At 42.7% G+C, this 17,939-nt stretch overlaps 1 protein-coding gene across 6 annotated transcripts in view; it reads right to left on the reverse strand.

Moving 5' to 3' along the window:
- stag2 (stromal antigen 2) overlaps window positions 1-17,939 on the reverse strand; it is a 148,046-nt gene that overhangs the window by 66,089 nt on the left and 64,018 nt on the right. For 5 of the 6 annotated variants that reach the window (XM_033030739.1, XM_033030735.1, XM_033030736.1 and 2 more), the window contains 3 exons: window positions 13,631-13,715; window positions 2,465-2,629; window positions 796-892 (listed from right to left, as the gene is read on the reverse strand). In XM_033030739.1, coding sequence (XP_032886630.1) covers window positions 796-892; window positions 2,465-2,629; window positions 13,631-13,715 — 347 coding nt within the window. Of the gene's footprint in view, window positions 1-795; window positions 893-2,464; window positions 2,630-2,882; window positions 3,013-13,630; window positions 13,716-17,939 lie in introns of all 6 variants that reach the window. The other variant, XM_033030740.1, reaches the window with a different exon arrangement.

Here is a 17,939-nt window from a genome sequence, read left to right on the forward strand (position 1 = left end):
TTTCTGATTATACAAATATCACAGTGACACACAGAAAACTCCACCAATTTACTGGGATCAACAGGCTGTGGCAGCATCTCAGTGTTACAGAATAGATTGACTTGAAACATTAACATCGTATTTAATTTTCCCTGTAGTCATAGCAGTCATTTATTTAGGATAGCTGAGAATTGCAAGTCGATTTCCAATATCACAAAGCACAACCGAGCATAGTCAGTAAACTAAAATATTAGGTAGAACATCCAAATTCTGCGATGTTGTCTCCGTTCCCGAGGTTTAGGGCAACGCAGCAGCATGTTATTGTTACAATTAATGAGTTTGAAAATACTCAATAAAACTTCTGATCCTTTCAAAAAGATAGGATGAGCAATGTCATACTTGCATTTACAAATGCTTTGATGCATTTTTCCATGCAATAAGGATGAAATGCTTTATTTTACTCTAATAATCAGTTGTATTTGCACTTTCCTCTTAATTAATTCCACCTCAAATGCTCCAAAGTATCAACAAAATAAATCTACTAATCTTCACAAAATGTTTGAACAAAATGAAAACATGATACAAATCCTTCAGACCCCTGCCCAGGTAAAGCAAGAACCTACATTAACATTAAAAGCCCGCTGATGGAATTGTCTAGTTCCACACTTCATTCAATATGTTGGGTGAAAAGATACAGTCATACTGCTTGGATATAATTCAATCCGCATCAGTGGAAAGATTTAAAACCAATTCTCTGACACAATCCTAATCAACAGAATCAAATATCGTTTCATTTTCAGAAGGAACAAAACCCACCTTTACAGCCCGAACACTGAATGAAAAAATTAATGAGATCAAGAAGTGCTATATCCCGGTCATGCTTGTAGGATTCAATCCAGTCATCTACAACAGACTATAAAAACAAAATAAAAGAGAGATTAATATATGGAAGTTTAACTTAAGGAAAAGCAGTCTAAAACGAAGAATGAGACAACATATGAGGTATGGGGGAGAGGGGGTGAAGAGGGAAGAAAGGAGGTAGCAAGCAGAGGAAGAAGAGTATACAGTGAGGTGCCAAAGCGGAAATAGGTAGATATTGCAAGTCGAAGACATGTGGATGCAATGATGAAATAATAAATAGTTTAAGGAAGTTACATTTAAGGAATTTAAGGAAGTTTACATAGCCGGTCAAGAGGACTTAAGCAATATATGCACACTGTAAAGATAATAGCTCTGCAAGTATAGCCTCTGAAGACATCAGTTTTGTTTCAGCATTTCAAAAAACTCTGGGAAGGTATGAAATTTTCCAAATCAACTCAAATCACATAATGAATCAACGTTAACAGCTGATAAAAAAAGATACAGCCTTCTCCATCATTTTGGTATGCAGCTATCGTTTCATTAGCTTGCCAATCCTAAAAAATCTAGAATCTGTTCATTAAAACCCAAAGTTGAACCTTATTGCGGCATCTGGTTTTGTTTGAACAATGAGTGGAAAGTAAAACTGACAGGTGTCTCCTTGGAGGGACTACTTGACAGACAACTGGAAAATTTCAAGAGCAGTTCATACAATAAAATGATCGTATTTCCCGAAAATTAAGACGCTATTTTTTTTGCCTTAAAATAAGGCCCGAAAATTTACCTGCGTCTTGGAGGCCGAAGGATAGATGGCGAGCCAAGAAAGATAGACTTGTCTGTCCCTCAGTACAGTGGGGGGGGGGAAGGAAGAGTTCCTTCCCCAGCGTGTGGTGAGTCTGGCCTGGGTCAGCACGGCTGGGCCGCCAGGGATAAAGTTGCAGGGAGGGCAGGAGCGTTGAGAAGGAGGGGGTCGGGGATCATGCCAGCAACTCACTCAGTAGCTCGGGTGGCTGCGAGCGGCTGCAGCTAGTCCCGGGCCGCGCAGGCGACCTGGGAACTGCAGCTAAACCCAGGGCTCGCAGGCGACTTGGGAACTGCAGCTAGTCCCGGGGCTCGCAGGCGACCTGGGCGCCACAGCTGGTCCCGGGGCTCCCAGGTGACCTGGGAAATACAGCTAGTCTCGGGGACGTGAGAGATCTGGGAACTGCAGCCAGTCCTGGGGTACGCATGCGATCTGGAAACTGCAGTAAATACGTGAAAACTATGTATTCTTAGTACGTAGTATTACTAATTTATGTATTATTAGTATGTATTATTACTAATTTAGCTAGTATGTATTATCACCATTTATTAATTATGGCGATAGATGTGGCCCGCCTTCCACTCACAAACATGGGCCCTGGCCCCTATGCAAAAAAAGGTTGCCGACCCCTAGCCTAAACCAAGCCATTGATCCTGTCCTGCCAGCCTTTTTTCAAAATTTAGCAACTCAAAATGGGAGTGTGTCTTCATTGCCGGGAAATACGGTAACTGCAAATTTGTAGAATAGATTCTGACTGTTTCACAAACTCCTCATTTTTCTACACAATAAAATCATTGCCTAACCACTTTTAAGAACAATTTTTACCTGCATTGCACTCTTGCCCAGTTTCACAACTTCGAATAGCATCATGTTTTCCACTCCTCCATTCTGTTGGTGATGCCCATTCATCCGGTTCATGCCCGTTGCAGATTTGGCAGCATTTCCACCTCTTCCTTTCTCTCCAGCGGCTTTCTTCGTTTTTTTCCCTGACTAGAAATCAAAAATAAGACCTTTACACGACTACTCAAAGCAGTATTACCAAAATATAGGAAAACTATCTTCCAATTGAGTATTTTATGAAAAAAATAGAACCCCAGTGAATTCTAATAATGATTTGGTTTAAAAATGTCACGGGATTATTACGTTTGTTCATGTAAACAACAGTGATTAATGATAAAAGTACTTTAAGTATATTCCTTCTGATTTCTGAAAATCAAATTAATAGAGACATGAAAGGGCATACCATTTCTGACGATTGCACATCCCACACCATGTGGGAAATCCAGGACACTTCCTGTGTTCTGGACAACCAGAAAGTCCAAAGAGTTTTGTCAGCAAGAGTTGCTCAAGTTCCAGGATATAAGAATTTTCCCCTGGGGAGTGCAACCACAGCCAATACCATTATACACAACGGGTGACTCAATGACACGAGGGACATGGGAAAAGATCAAGGGAGCAACAGTTATTAGGGTTCCGATGAAGGGTTATTGTCTTGAAATGTTAACTCAGTTTCCACCTCCACTCGCCCTGTCTGACCCTGAGCATTTCCATCACGATATTTTTAGAACATTTATAAAAAATTCTATAAATAAGGGCACAGCTATTTCTGTGGTTGCTGAAAATGGCTAAAATGTTAAACTGCCCTCTTTGAACCGAGGATAAGGATACTGCCGAGCAGCTGCGGAATATTCCTCTAGGTACTAACGTACAGTTGTCCGGAACAGCACAGGATAGCGCAAAAAGATTTTGGGTTCAGAAAAAGATCAACAAACAGGACTTAGAGGAAATTCCGGAAAAAGTCACGGACAAATATAGAAATTGACGTTGGCACAGATAAATGTATGGCTGGAGATGTGCAAGAAGAACAACTACAGTACTACAGATGCTGATTTAAACTGAAGGGAGACACAAAGGGCTGGAGGAACTCAGCGGGTCAGACAGGATCTCTGGAGAAAAGGAATTGGGACATGTTTTTTTGAAGACGTGACCAAAAAGGTAGATGGGGGCAGAGCTGTAGATGTTGTGTACATGGATTTCAGTAATGAGTTCAATAAGTTTCTGCATGGTAGGCTCCTCTGGAAGGTTAGATCGCATGGGATCCAAGGAGAGATAGCTGATAGCACATTGGCTCCATGGAAGGAAGCAGAGGGTATTGGTGGAAGGTTGCCTCTCGGACTGGAGGCCCGTGACTAGTGGTGTGCCTCAGGGTTTGGTGCTGGACCCGTTACTGTTTGTCATCTACATCAATGATTTGGATGAGAACATACAGGGCAAGATTAGGAAACATAGAAACATAGAAATTAGGTGCAGGAGTAGGCCATTCGGCCCTTCGAGCCTGCACCGCCATTCAATATGATCATGGCTGATCATCCAACTCAGTATCCCGTACCTGCCTTCTCTCCATACCCTCTGATCCCCTTAGCCACAAGGGCCACATCTAACTCCCTCTTAAATATAGCCAATGAACTGGCCTCGACTACCCTCTGTGGCAGAGAGTTCCAGAGATTCATCACTCTCTGTGTGAAAAAAGTTCTTCTCATCTCGGTTTTAAAGGATTTCCCCCTTATCCTTAAGCTGTGACCCCTTGTCCTGGACTTCCCCAACATCGGGAGCAATCTTCCTGCATCTAGCCTGTCCAACCCCTTAAGAATTTTATAAGTTTCTATAAGATCCCCTCTCAATCTCCTAAATTCTAGAGTATAAACCAAGTCTATCCAGTCTTTCTTCATAAGACAGTCATGACATCCCAGGAATCAGTCTGGTGAACCTTCTCTGCACTCCCTCTATGGCAATAATGTCCTTCCTCAGATTTGGAGACCAAAACTGTACGCAATACTCCAGGTGTGGTCTCACCAAGACCCTGTACAACTGCAGTAGAACCTCCCTGCTCCTATACTCAAATCCTTTTGCTATGAAAGCTAACATACCATTCGCTTTCTTCACTGCCTGCTGCACCTGCATGCCTACTTTCAATGACTGGTGTACCATGACACCCAGGTCTCACTGCATCTCCCCTTTTCCTAGTCGGCCACCATTTAGATAATAGTCTGCTTTCCTGTTTTTGCCACCAAAATGGATAACCTCACATTTATCCACATTATACTGCATCTGCCAAACATTTGCCCACTCACCCAGCCTATCCAAGTCACCTTGCAGTCTCCTAGCATCCTCCTCACTGCTAACACTGCCCCCCAGCTTAGTGTCATCCGCAAACTTGGAGATATTGCCTTCAATTCCCTCATCCAGATCATTAATATATAGTTTGCTGATGATACAAAAGTTAGTGGTTATGCAGATAGTTAAGATGGTTGTGAAAGATTGCAGCAGGATCGGGATCGATTGGTCAGGTGGGCGGAGGAATGGTTGATGGAATTTAATACAGAGAAGTGTGAGGTGTTGCATTTTGGGATGTTGAACAAGGGCAGGACCTACACAGTAAATGGTAGGCCTCTGGGTAGTGTTGTAGAGCAGAGGGATCCAGGAGTACAGGTGCATGGTTCCTTGAAGGTCAAGTCGCAGCTAGATAAGGTGGTCAAAAAGGCTTTTGGCACTTTGGCCTTCATCAGTCAAAGTATTGAGTATAGAAGTTGGGAGGTCATGTTGCAGTTGTATAAAACGTTGGTGAGACCGCATTTTGTGTTCAGTTCTGGGCACCATGTTGAGTGTGGAAAGATATTGTCAAGTTCTGGGAAAGATATTGTCAAGCTTGAAAGGATTCAGAAAAGATTTACGAGGATGGTGCCAGGATTGGAGGGTGTGAACTATAGGGAGAGGTTGAGTAGGCTGGGTCTCTATTTCATGGAGCGCAGGAGGATGAGGATGATCTTCTAGAGGTGTACAAAATCATGACAGAAATAGATTGTGTAGATGCACAGAGTCTTTTGCCCAGGGTAGGGGAATCGAGGACCAGAGGACATACAGTGCCCTCCATAATGTTTGGGACAAAGACCCATCATTTATTTATTTGCCCCTGTACTCCACAATTTGAAGATTTGTAATAGAAAAAAATCACATGTGGTTAAAGTTCACATTGTCAGATTTTATTAAAGGCCATTTTTATACATTTTGATTTCACCATGTAGAAATTACAGCTGTGTTTATACATGGTCCCCCCATTTCAGGGCACCATAATGTTTGGGACACATGGCTTCACAGATGTTTGTAATTGCTCAGGCGTGTTTAAATGCCTCCTCAATGCAGATATAGGAGGGCTCTCAGCACCTAGTCTATCCTCCAGTCTTTCCATCACCTTTGGAACGTTTTATTGCTGTTTATCAACATGAGGACCAAAGTTGTGCCAACGAAAGTCAAAGAAGCCATTATGGGACTGAGAAACAAGAATAAAACTGTTAGAGGCACCTTACCAAAATCAACTGTTTGGAACATCATTAAGAAGAAAGAGAACACTGGTGAGCTTACTAATCGCAAACGGACTGGCAGGCCAAGGGAGACTTTCACAGCTGATGACAGAAGAATTCTCTCTATAATATATAAAATTTCCCAAACACCTGTCTAACAGATCAGAGACACTCTTCGGGAGTCAGTTGTGGATTTGTCATTGACCACTGTCCGCAGAAGACTACATGAATAGAAATACAGAGGCTACGCCACAAGATGCAAACCACTGGTTAGCTGCAAAAATAGGATGGCCAGGTAACAGTTTGCCAAGAAGTACTTAAAAGAGCAACCACAGTTCTGGACAAAGGTCTTGTGGACAGATGAGACGAAGATTAAATCAGAGTGTGGCAAAAGCAAAGTATAGAGGAGAGAAGGTACTGCCCAAGATCCAAAGCATACCACCTCATCTGTGAAACACGGTGGTGGGGGTGTTATGTCCTGGGCATGTATGGCTGCTGAAGGTACTGGCTCATTTATCTTCATTGATGATACAACTACTAATGGTAGTAGCATAATGAATTCTGAAGGGTATAGACACATCCTATCTGCTCAAGTTCAAACAAATGCCTCAAAACTCATTGGCCGGCGGCACATTCTACAACAAGACAATGATCCCAAACATACTGCTTATGCAACAAAGGAGTTTTTCAAAGTTTAAAAAATGGTGAATTCTTGAGTGGCCAAGTCAATCACCCGATCTGAACCCAATTGAGCATGCTTTTTATATGCTGGAGAAAACTGAAGGGGGCTGCCCCCAAAACAAGCATAAGCTAAAGATGGCTGCAATACAGGCCTGGCATAGGATCACCAGAGAAGACTCCCAGCAACTGGTGATGTCTATGAATCGCAGATTTCATGCACTCAATGCATGCAAAGGAAATGCACCAAAATACTAAACATGACTACTTTCATTTACATGACATTGTTGTGTCCCAAACATTATGGTGCCCTTAAATGGGGGGGACTATGTATAAACAATTTCTAAATGGTGAAACCAAAATGTATAAAAATGGCCTTACCGTATTTCCCGGCAATGAAGACGCACCTGCGTCAAATACGCACACCCATTTTGTGTTGCTAAATTTAGAAAAAAGGCTGGTGGGACAGGATCAAAGGTTTGGTTTAATCAGTATAAAGGAAGATGTGAAACATTTTCAAGGAGGCAATGAGGACCGGGGAGCCTCCATCTTCGCCAGTCCCACAATGCGCTGTGCGGTTCACGTCTGAGGGACGGGGACTTCCTGGCTCAGGGAGATCACATCACAGGGGGAGAGAGAGAGAGAAAGAGAGAGAGAGCCCGGGACGGAGCAGCCAGCCTTCCGCCCAGTAGCTACACGCCAACCACCACCTCCACTGGTTGCGCTTGTGTCGAAGGACACTGTGGCTAGCTGGCAGGCCAGCCGGCAGAAGGCGCTGAGGTGGTGGCCGGTTCCGCTGTCTGATCCCAGCGGCCGCTCACAGCCACCCGAGCTACTGAGTGAGTTGCTGGCATGATCCCCGATCCCCTCCTTCTCAACGCTCCTGCCCTCCCCGCAACTTTATTGGCCGATGTGGGCTTGTTGGGCTGAAGGGCCTGTTTCTACACTGTATTACTCAATGACTCTATGAACACCTATTCCTTTTCTCCAGAGATGCTGCCTGACCCGCTGAGTTACTCTAGCCTTTTGTCTGTCTCCAGATACAATACCTCAACAGAGCTGGGACTAATGTCCATGAATAGAAGTTCACCAATATCGTGGCCTAATGACCTAATGGCACAGGAGATTTCATACCCGAAACTAGTAATGAAGAGCGCACGGAAATGGTGCGGTAGATTGGGAGAGAAAAAAGCACCAAGAAAAGGTTTTCACAGAATAAGGCTAAGGAGAAGAGGGTAGTCTTGCTCTGTAAGAAATGATCATTTGCTGAAGTGATTGGGAATATTGATGGGAATGAAGGGAAACTAAAATTGGTTTGGGTAGATTTAGTATAAAAATGGGTGCTTATAGTTGTTGGCATGGACTCAGTGGACTGAAGAACCCACTTCCATATTATAATTTTCTATCACAAGAAGGCAGACAATAAGCTTGCGGCGTAATTAATCATCAGTAATGATGACTGGCTTGCTGAGAAAGTAGCAGCAGTGGGCTCCATGTTTGAGAAAAAGTGAGAACAGGAGGAAAAACAGAAGAGTGTAAAAACATGCTGCAAAAACATGATGTTCGAGAGCAATGAATGAGAATTAGTTTAGAATTAAGAAATAACAAATATATGGCTATACAACTGGGTCTAATTGACTGGGAAATTAATGATAATGGGGGACTTCGTCAATCCAAATAAAGGCTGGAACAACGTTAACCCAAACAGCTAAAGGAGGAATTCCTGAATTTAGTTCACATACAAACAAACAAAGCTGATAATGGTCTAATAAGCCTTGTGAACAAAGTAAAAGCTTTTAAGAGAAGTGGGGTTGATCAGTCACCTAAAGAGAAATTCATTCATGGACCAAAGCACATGAATGAGATATTAAATGAGTACTTGGCACTAGTCTTTCCAGAAGACACTACATCTGGAGTCCCAGAAAACTAAGTTGTAATGGAAAGCCTGGACAGACTAAAAACTTGAGGTACTGGAACATATAATAATGAATGCGTCAACAAGTCAGTATGGGATGCATCCTAGATTGCAAGGGAAAGAAGAAGACAAATAAAGAGGCCCTGGCCATTATCCTGAAAACGTGCAGGTTCAGGAGTTGTATATGAGGACTAGAAAAAGGTACAAATTACGCCCTTGATCAAAAAAAAGGGAAAACCCAGGAATTATAGGCAAGTCAGTTTAACATCACAGGGAAGAAAGTTATAGAAACAATAACACAGTATGCCATGAGCAATCATTTAATTTCAGCTTCATTGGCATGGCCAACATTTATTTAAACCCCAACTCCTGTGCTAAGGGAGGCACTTGAGATTCAACCACATCATTGGGTCTGGAGTCACATAGAGGTAAGTGGGTAAAAACAATGTATTTCCTCTCTGAAGGGCATTAGCAAGCCTATTTTCAACTCTTACTGATACAGCGCATAAATTAGGTCTTGGCATTGGTGGCGTTTCGGAGAATTTTAGATAGGCACAATGAAGTGCAAGGAATAAAGGGATATGGATCATGTACAGGCAGATGAGATCAGTTTAAGGGCATTACGTATGCAGGGCTCGAAATTAACGGTTGCCCGGGTGCCAATGACCATCTAAAGTCCCACCGGGCAACCTAAAAGCTGTGCCATTTTGCCCGGCTTGGCAAGCACCCGGGACACCTGCCGTTCAACTCTGAGCGGGCCCCCCTCTCTATCTCACTCTGTCACTCTCCGTCTCCGCCCGCCATCCGTGTCCGGGCTGCCAGGCTCCGCTCTATGATCTTTGGCCAGGTCTCGGGTCTCCGCTCTCCGGCCGCTCCTCATTCGCCAGCACGGCCGGACGCCTTGCACATGCGCACTACTACGGCCTGCACATCATCGGCCGCACTGTACATGCGCACTGCCACGTCAACTGGTCAGCACCGGGCACTTTCTCCCTCACTTTGCATTGTGGGAGATCTGGCCGCCATTGCTGTCTGGTCACCGCCTCACCGCGACCGCTGAAAACCAACACAGAATCACTCCCTGGAGCTGGAGTAACTCCCTGGAGTAACTGTTGCTTCAGGGAGCAAGAGTTACTCCAAAAATATTCCAAATGGAATTTAAACTAGAGGTGGTGAAGGGTCCACCACCAAACTCCAAACTCTGAACAATAACAGCCTATTGCACTTTATCTGTTTAGTTATTGTGTATATATATGGTCTATGGTATATAGACACACTGAACTTTTATCTCCTGTTCTGTATTATGTTACATATTCTGTTGTGCTGCAAGCAAGAATTTCATTGTCCTATCTGGGGCACATGACAATAAAATCTTGACTTGACTGGACTTAAGTAAAAAAAAAGACGCATTGGCTTTGTAGGTTAACTTGTCTCTGTAAAATTGCCCCTAATGTGTAGGAATGTGAGGAAAATGGGATAACAGAACTTGTGTGAATGGGTAAACAAAAATGCTGGAGAAACTCAGCGAGTGAGGCAGCATCTATGGAGCGAAGGAAATAGGTGATGTGAGGGTGGAGGGGGCGGGAAGAAGAATGGAAGAGGCGGGGACAGTGGGCTGAGGGAGAGCTGGGAAGGGGAGGAAAAAGCAGGGACTACCTGAAATTGGAGAAGTCAATGTTCATACTGCTGGGGTGTAAACTGCCCAAGCGAAATATGGGGTGCTGCTCCTCCCATTTACGGTGGGCCTCACTCTGGCCATGGAGGAGGCCCAAGACAGAAAGGTCGGATTCGGAATGGGAGGAGTTGAAATGCTGAGCCACCGGGAGATCAGGTTGGTTATTGCGAACCGAGCGGCGGTGTTGGGCGAAGCGATCGCCAAGCCTACGCTTGGTCTCACCGATGTAGAGCAGCTGACACCTAGAGCAGCGGATGCTGGAGGTTGGAGGAGGTGAGGTTGGAGGAGGTGCAGGTGAACCTCTGCCGCACCTGGAAAGACTGCTTGGTCCTTGAATGGAGTCAAGGGGGAGGTAAAGCGACAATTGTAGCATTTCCTGCGGTTTTAAGGGAAAGTGCCTGGAGAGGGGGTGGTTTGGATTGGAACGGACAAATTGACCAGGGAGTTACGGAGGGAGAGGTCTCCTGCGGAAAGCCGACAGGGGTGGAAATGGGAAGATGTGGTCAGTAGTGGGATCCCGTTGGTAGACAAAAATGCTGGAGAAAATCAGTGGGTGAGGCAGCATCTATGGAGCGAAGGAATAGGCGGCGTTTCGAGTCGAGACCCTTCTTCAGACTGAAGTCGAGACGGGGGGGGGGGAGGGAAGAAAGGAAGAGGCGGAGAGAGTAGGCTGCGGGAGAGCTGGGAATGGGAGGGGAAGGAGGGAGAAAGCAAGGACTACCTGAAATTGGAGAAGCCAATATTCATACCGCTGGGGTAAACTACCCAAGCAAAATGTGAGGTGCTGTTCCTCCAATTTGCGGTGGGCCTCACTCTGGCCGTGGAGGAGGCCCAGGACAGAAAGGTTGGATTCGGAATGGGAGGGGGAGTTGAAGTGCTGAGCCACCGGGAGATCAGGTTGGTTATTGCGAACTGAGGGGAAGTGTTGTGCGAAGCGATCGCCAAGCCTGCGCTTGGTCTCACCGAGGTTGATCATACGCTGAATAATCCAACCACATTTTTGTTTGGAAGTGGAAAGAAATAATAGAAATTGCATTCATTGCAACGTGTAAAAAGAGTTGAGATACTGTATTATAATTTTGCTGCATGTCATTGTGGTATATATCAAGTCTTGATTGATGAATATGTTTAGTTTGTGACTTTATTTGAAGCAGAAATATGTGAATGCTTCATTGAGCATAATTCCGACTGGTAACTACACACTTCGGCCGAGCACATTATCACACGTGTCATGCAAGCCGTCTTAGATTACCACTTAAACTGTCATTTGGCAACCTCAAAAGCTGCCTAGGTTGAGGAAAAAAAAGATGTGAGAGCCCTGGTATGGCACAAACATTGTGGGCCGATGGGGCCCATTCCTCGCTGTACTGTCCCATGTTTTAAAATTTATTTTTTAGTTGAATTTAATTTCCCAGACTGTGCTAGAATTTAAACTCATGCCATGGTTCATAAATTCATGCCATCAGAAACCAATCCAGTAAATTAGCAGTTCCTTGGCATCAAATAATTAGAATTCCATCCCCTTTCAGTAAAAGACCCACCATATCAATGACCGAGACAAGTTGGCATGCATTGATATCAAATTGCCATGTCTTCCTTAAGAAGTTCCATTCTCCCATTTAGACTTGTAATCTTGAAAAATCTGATCCCAGTATGATCCCATTCATCTTCCAGCATAATGAAATAAACCAACGGCCATTTCCCCACCGTCAGTGTTGTGAAAATGGAGTCTAAAATGCAGTCTAACATACATCATTCTGCTTTTTCCCCCACCAGAAATCACTTGTGGGGGAGGGGTTGCATCGTATGTTGCTTTTGGCAATGCTGTGCTTTTGTAAAGGAATCACATGGTTAAGTGGAAAAAGTAGATGTATTAATTGAACCAGAATCAGAAAAAGACAACCAGGGCCCGAGACTCCATCAGAAAGAATCCCAATAATGTATTTGCTCTCAAAATTGACACACAACACAATATTGACATTAATTCTGAGCGAGTAGGCAACAATGATAGAAAGGATAACTTACAGTAAAGTTTCATTTCAAAGAACTACACATACAATACATTTTGCAGTATGGAGACTTGGATTAGGCAACACTTCCTCAACCTTGTAGTGTGCCCTATATGCTTTGTTTCACAGAAATAAACTGAGGAGTTAAATTAGAATTTACTGTTTAGAAGATATGTTTGTTGTTCATTATCTTTGAAATCTAGGAGTTGTTCAGGTGTAGGTAATGCAGACTTCTTGTCCCATATTTACCTCAAAGCTATACCTTTCCTATAACATTGTCACTTTCCAATTGCTCCACCATCTGTTGGGAGGTTGACCAAGAGTAGCTTAGTGCCACGTGTCCAAAGCTGCTGGAGACTGCCTGAACCCTGACAACGCAAGGTGCTGCATTTTGGGAGAGCAACCATGGGTGGGACACAAGCAGTGAATGGTAGGACTCTAGGGAGCATTGTTGAGCAAAAAGGTCATGTTTATAAATCCCTGAAAATGTAGCACATCGGCTTTAGCATTGAGTATAAAAGCTGGAACATCATGTTACAACTTAGTAAAATATTGATTAGGTCACACTTGGAGTAGCATGGGCAGTTCTGGTTGCCACCCTAGAGGAAAGATGTGATTGCGCTGGAGAGGGTACAAGGATGATTGACCAGGATGTTGCCTGGACTGGCGCGCTTTAGTTATAAAGTGAGATTAAATAAGCTAGGTTTGTTTTCCCTGGAGTGAAGGAACCCAAGGGGTTTCTTGATAGTGTACAAAATTAGGAAAGGGATAGGTAGGGTATATATTTAAAATTGTTTTCACATGGTGAATATCTAATACAAGTGAGCACAATGTAGGGAGTAATTAGGCAGTCCACAAAGAAAAATATTTTCAGTGTGTTTGGAATCTGGAATACGTCTCCCATGTTGACGGTGAAGCTCCTTTCAACATTTAAATATTATCTGGACAAACAGTTGAATTGGCAAGACATATTAGGCTATAAACATTTCCAGGTAAGTACTACGAGTATGAATGGGTGCAGATGTCAATGTGGACATGGTTGGTAAAATGGCCTGTTTCTGAGATGTGCAGCTCTATACCTCTAAACATGGATTGATTGGGAAAAATAGCATGCATTTGTAAAAAGCAATTTCTGTGCATCTAAACTGATGGTGTTTCTGGATTGAGTAACAAAGATGGTTGTTGAGAAAAAGTTGTAAAGCATGGCAGATAATAAGCCTGTCAGCAAGATTGAAGGACATGAAATAAAAATGGACTGCATGCATAGAAAATTGCCCAACCAACAGGGAACAGGAAGCACAACATGATGTGTAGCGACACTGAAAAAGTTGGATATAAATTGAGAGATAAACTTACACTGTTTTTCACCTTGATTGGAGTGTAATTTTTTCCATCGAAATCTTCAAAATCAGTATCGGAGGAGAAATGGGTTTCAGTCTCCCTGTCAAGAAATTTGATCTATCAGTAAAAGTCTTAGTTCATTAGTTTTCACATTAAAATTGTCCCATTGAAACAATGAAGTAGCAGCAAAATGGATAAACAAACTGGTACCTATTTTAGCAGCACCCCGCAGGTCTCCGATTAATTATATTGCGTTTGACCGTCTGGTCTGAAGAGGTTATACCACTTATTGTCCTCTAAAGACGACATTTACTCAAACTGCGTACAGCTATGAATGACCAGAGTTCAAGTTGGGAATAACAATGCTGCAAGATAGCGGAGACAATAGCTTTCATCAAATCCAAACAGCAGTTACGAGTGTTCACACAGTCAGGGCAATCCATCAACACAAGATCAGCCCACTGGTGCAACTGGTGGAGGCGCTGCCTCACAGCGTCAAAGGTGCGGGTTTGATACTGACCTCGGGTGCTGTGTGTGCACTTTGTATGCATCCCCCTGTGACAGCATGGGCTTCCTTTGGATGCTTCAGTTTCCTCCCATAACAAAAGACCTGCAGGTTTGTCAGTTAATCAGCCTATGTAAATTGTCCCTAGCATGTGTATAGGGGATGCAAGTGGGATAACTAGAGTGAATGGGTGATCGATAGTCAGCATGAACTCAGTAGCCCTAAAGGCCTATTTCCATGCTGTATTTCTGCTAATACAGCTCTAGTTAACAACTAATTTACTGTCTGTTCCCAGCAATGGCCTACAGTTATTCAGGGTGCAACCCAAATCCCAATTTCTATGCTGACTGAATCTCTTTCAGTACCTCTCCCAACACAAGCCCTCACACAAAGCCACGCAACACTAAGCCTTGGGCAATTCACAGATGCGAGTATGTCATGGCAGGGATTTGTTTCAGGTTCCCATTCTAGTTGCTTTCAGTTGTAGGGAGTACAAGGATTTGCGCAAGGCTCCTGGTACACCAGCAGAGAGAGCAAGGTTGCATATTAGGTTGCCTCCATAATGTTTGGGACAAAGACCCATCATTTATTTATTTGCCTCTGTACGCCACAATTTGAGATTTGTATTAGATTACGTGATTATGTAAAAAATTACGTGGTTTAATGTGAAAACTAATGAACGAAGACTTTTATAATGTATAAAATGGCTTTTATTAACATCTGACACTGTCCATTTTAACCATGTGATTTTTTCCATTACAAATTTGTTTTCAATTACAAAATCTCAAATTATGGAGTACAGAGGCAAATATATAAATGACGGGTCTTTGCCCCAAACATTATGGAGGGCACTGTATGTAATACTTCTCTTATATATGAAATAATGACCATTGGCACTCTCTTTCCTGGGAATGTATCCTGTGTACAAAGCAAGATACGAGGGTATTATGATTGGATCACTCAAAGTCATATTTAATTAGTTACTTTGTGGATACCAGTAAAGATAATAATGAATTTCTTGGAAATAACAAGTAAAATTTACAAACAGCAAAATAACAAAGATGGACACAAAATGCTTTAGTAACTCAGTGGCTCAGGCAGCATCTCTGGAAAACGGAAGAATGGGTGACATTTTGGTTCACGACCCTTCTTCAGACTGAGTCTGAACTTCTGAACTCGATCTGAAACGTTACCCATTTCTTCTATCCTGAGATGCTGCCTGACCCGCTGAGTTATTCCAACATTTGTCTATCTTTGGTGGAAACCAGCATCTGCAGTTCCTTCCTACACATAAATTATTAAGTGATTAACTTCTAGATTATGAAAACCAATTGTGCTCAGACATCCTGAAGGTACAGAATCTTTTGCCCCAAACTGATCCCACCTACATTCCAGGCCCACAATTCTACACTATCCGATGAAATGCCAAGAAAGTTGCACAATTGTGTTCAAATACTGCAGAAAACAATAAAATCCAATAAACCACATGCTCATTAATCTAGATGCAATATGTAAAATAGACAAATGGGAATCACTCAATTCAGCAAAATTTTATTCACCAGCATCTTAAAGGCATTTTAAAAAGGGAAGGCTATGCAGACCTAACAAGCCACAACCAAGCATAAGGCCACTTGCACAACCATATGATTTTTTGCCAAAATTCAACTCGGAACGTCAATAGTAGTTTTCCTTCCACAGAGGTTGCTGGCCTGCTAAACTTTCCAACATTTTATGGTTTTATTTCAGATTTCCTGCTTCTGTTGTTTTTTTGTCTCTCATATGTCTTATCCCACATGGAGACACATTAATCAATTGGTATTTCGGTAGGGTGAGCAGATAATTGGTGAGGGATATTACATGTACATCATCGTCATGGTCAACAATAGTTTGACAACCTATTACTCCGGAGGTATTTGAAAATTAGATTTTACAGTAGCACAAATAACAATGGGACAATTTCTTTATCTTCTCAGAGAGATTTGTTTTGGAATTCAAAAGATACTTTATTCAAGAAAGAAGAAACATGTCCTTGAATAGGCCATAGAGTTCAGTCATTTACAATGCAAATGAATTGCATTACAAGATTACTTCACATGCAAAACCGATTAAATATTTGTAGATAATCTATGAAGCATAAGTAAAAAAATATTAAAAACTCTTTGGATTCATCTTTTGTGACTTCCAGTGTATACATGTTGATTTCTGTCATCTACTTCCCAGATTATATCTGTATATAGTAACATTCATTGATTAAGAACAATGTTGCATACAGGCCAAAATGGCAAAATGCCCAGAGACCTGGTATCCAAAAACAATTGAATCACTTCCTGACACCCAAAGTTTTTCCACCATCAGCAAGGCACAGAAGAATTTTTTTCATTTAATATTCAAACTCAACAATATTAAAAGCAAAGCAGCCTACTTGATTTAAAGCTTTGTCACCACAAAACATATTCAGTCCCTCCACCACTGGTGCACTGTGGCTACAACAAACCTATGATCTCTCCCAACATCAGGGACAATGACTGGGCACATGCAACACACCAACAGGTTGCTCACCATCATTTTTATTAATTTGCTTTGTCACTGGACCCAAATCTGAGAACTCCCAATGTAATAGTATTCTGAATACTTTCACTGGAAAACAGGAGCATTTAAGGTGACAGCACTGAAAAATGTGAATTTACAAATCCCATGGAGATATATTCCCTTCAACCAAATCTCAGAAGAAGCAGGATGTTTTGTTGCAATACTTTATAAGAAACTTTTGATTAAAAATTTAGCCATTTTTAATGCAAATGTCAAACAAAAATTGCAATTGATCAGATAATTGTACTCCAAACCAAACATATCTAATTCATATGACTAATATTTGTGTAGATTAATTGCAAATAGAAAAATAATGTAATTTTTGATGCTTAGGACTGTTACGCAACCTTTAAAGTTACAGAATTCTGAATAGAATTCACACAATTATGAAAAAATTAGCAAAGCCTTCCACAGATAATTAAGATGTCGACAAAACTTGCTGCTTGGTCAAGTAGACACCCAAAGATTGAGTACACAGAGGCCAAATTTAACAATCAAAAGCTGCAATGAAAAGAGGGATGCATAGTGGCACAGCTGTTAGAGCTGCTGCCGCAGAGTGCAAGAGACCCAGGTTCTGATCACGGATGCTCTCTGTGTGGAGTTTGCACGCTCTGTGACCTCGTGCATTTCCTCCGGGTGCTCTGGTTTCCTCCCACATCCCAAAACTGGACCGTGCAAAAGGGACAAATTTGAGCTGTACATTTTGAGAAGGCTCCGCTCCTTCAACATCTGCAGTAAGATGTTGCAGATATTCTACCAATCGGTGGTAGCCAGTGCCATCTTCTTCGCTGTCGTGTGCTGGGGCAGCAGGGCGAAGGCCGCGGACGCCAATAGGATTTACAAACTCATCAGGAAGGCTGGCTCCATCCTGGGATTCATGGGAGGTGGTCTTGGAGGGGAGGATGCTCCTCAAACTCCGGAGCATCCTGGACAATACAGCTCACCCCATCCAAGACACACTGGTCAACCAGAGGAGTACCTTCACCATCAGACTGGTTCCATCAAGATGCGGGATAGAACGCCACAGGAGATCCTTCTTCCCTGTGGCTATTAAACTATGCAACTGCTCCCCCTTCTGTTGTGGGATAGACTGACTCCATCCCCCATCCCCAAACCTTTCCACTCGTCACTTTAATTTCATGTTTCATGTAATTTCATGTGTTTTATGACTGTTGGCAGATCAATTTCCCTCATGGGATATATAAAGTTCTATCGTATCATATCGTATTG

The sequence above is a fragment of the Amblyraja radiata genome, chromosome 12 (assembly GCF_010909765.2).
Source record: "Amblyraja radiata isolate CabotCenter1 chromosome 12, sAmbRad1.1.pri, whole genome shotgun sequence".
In the NCBI taxonomy this organism is placed as follows: domain Eukaryota; kingdom Metazoa; phylum Chordata; class Chondrichthyes; order Rajiformes; family Rajidae; genus Amblyraja; species Amblyraja radiata.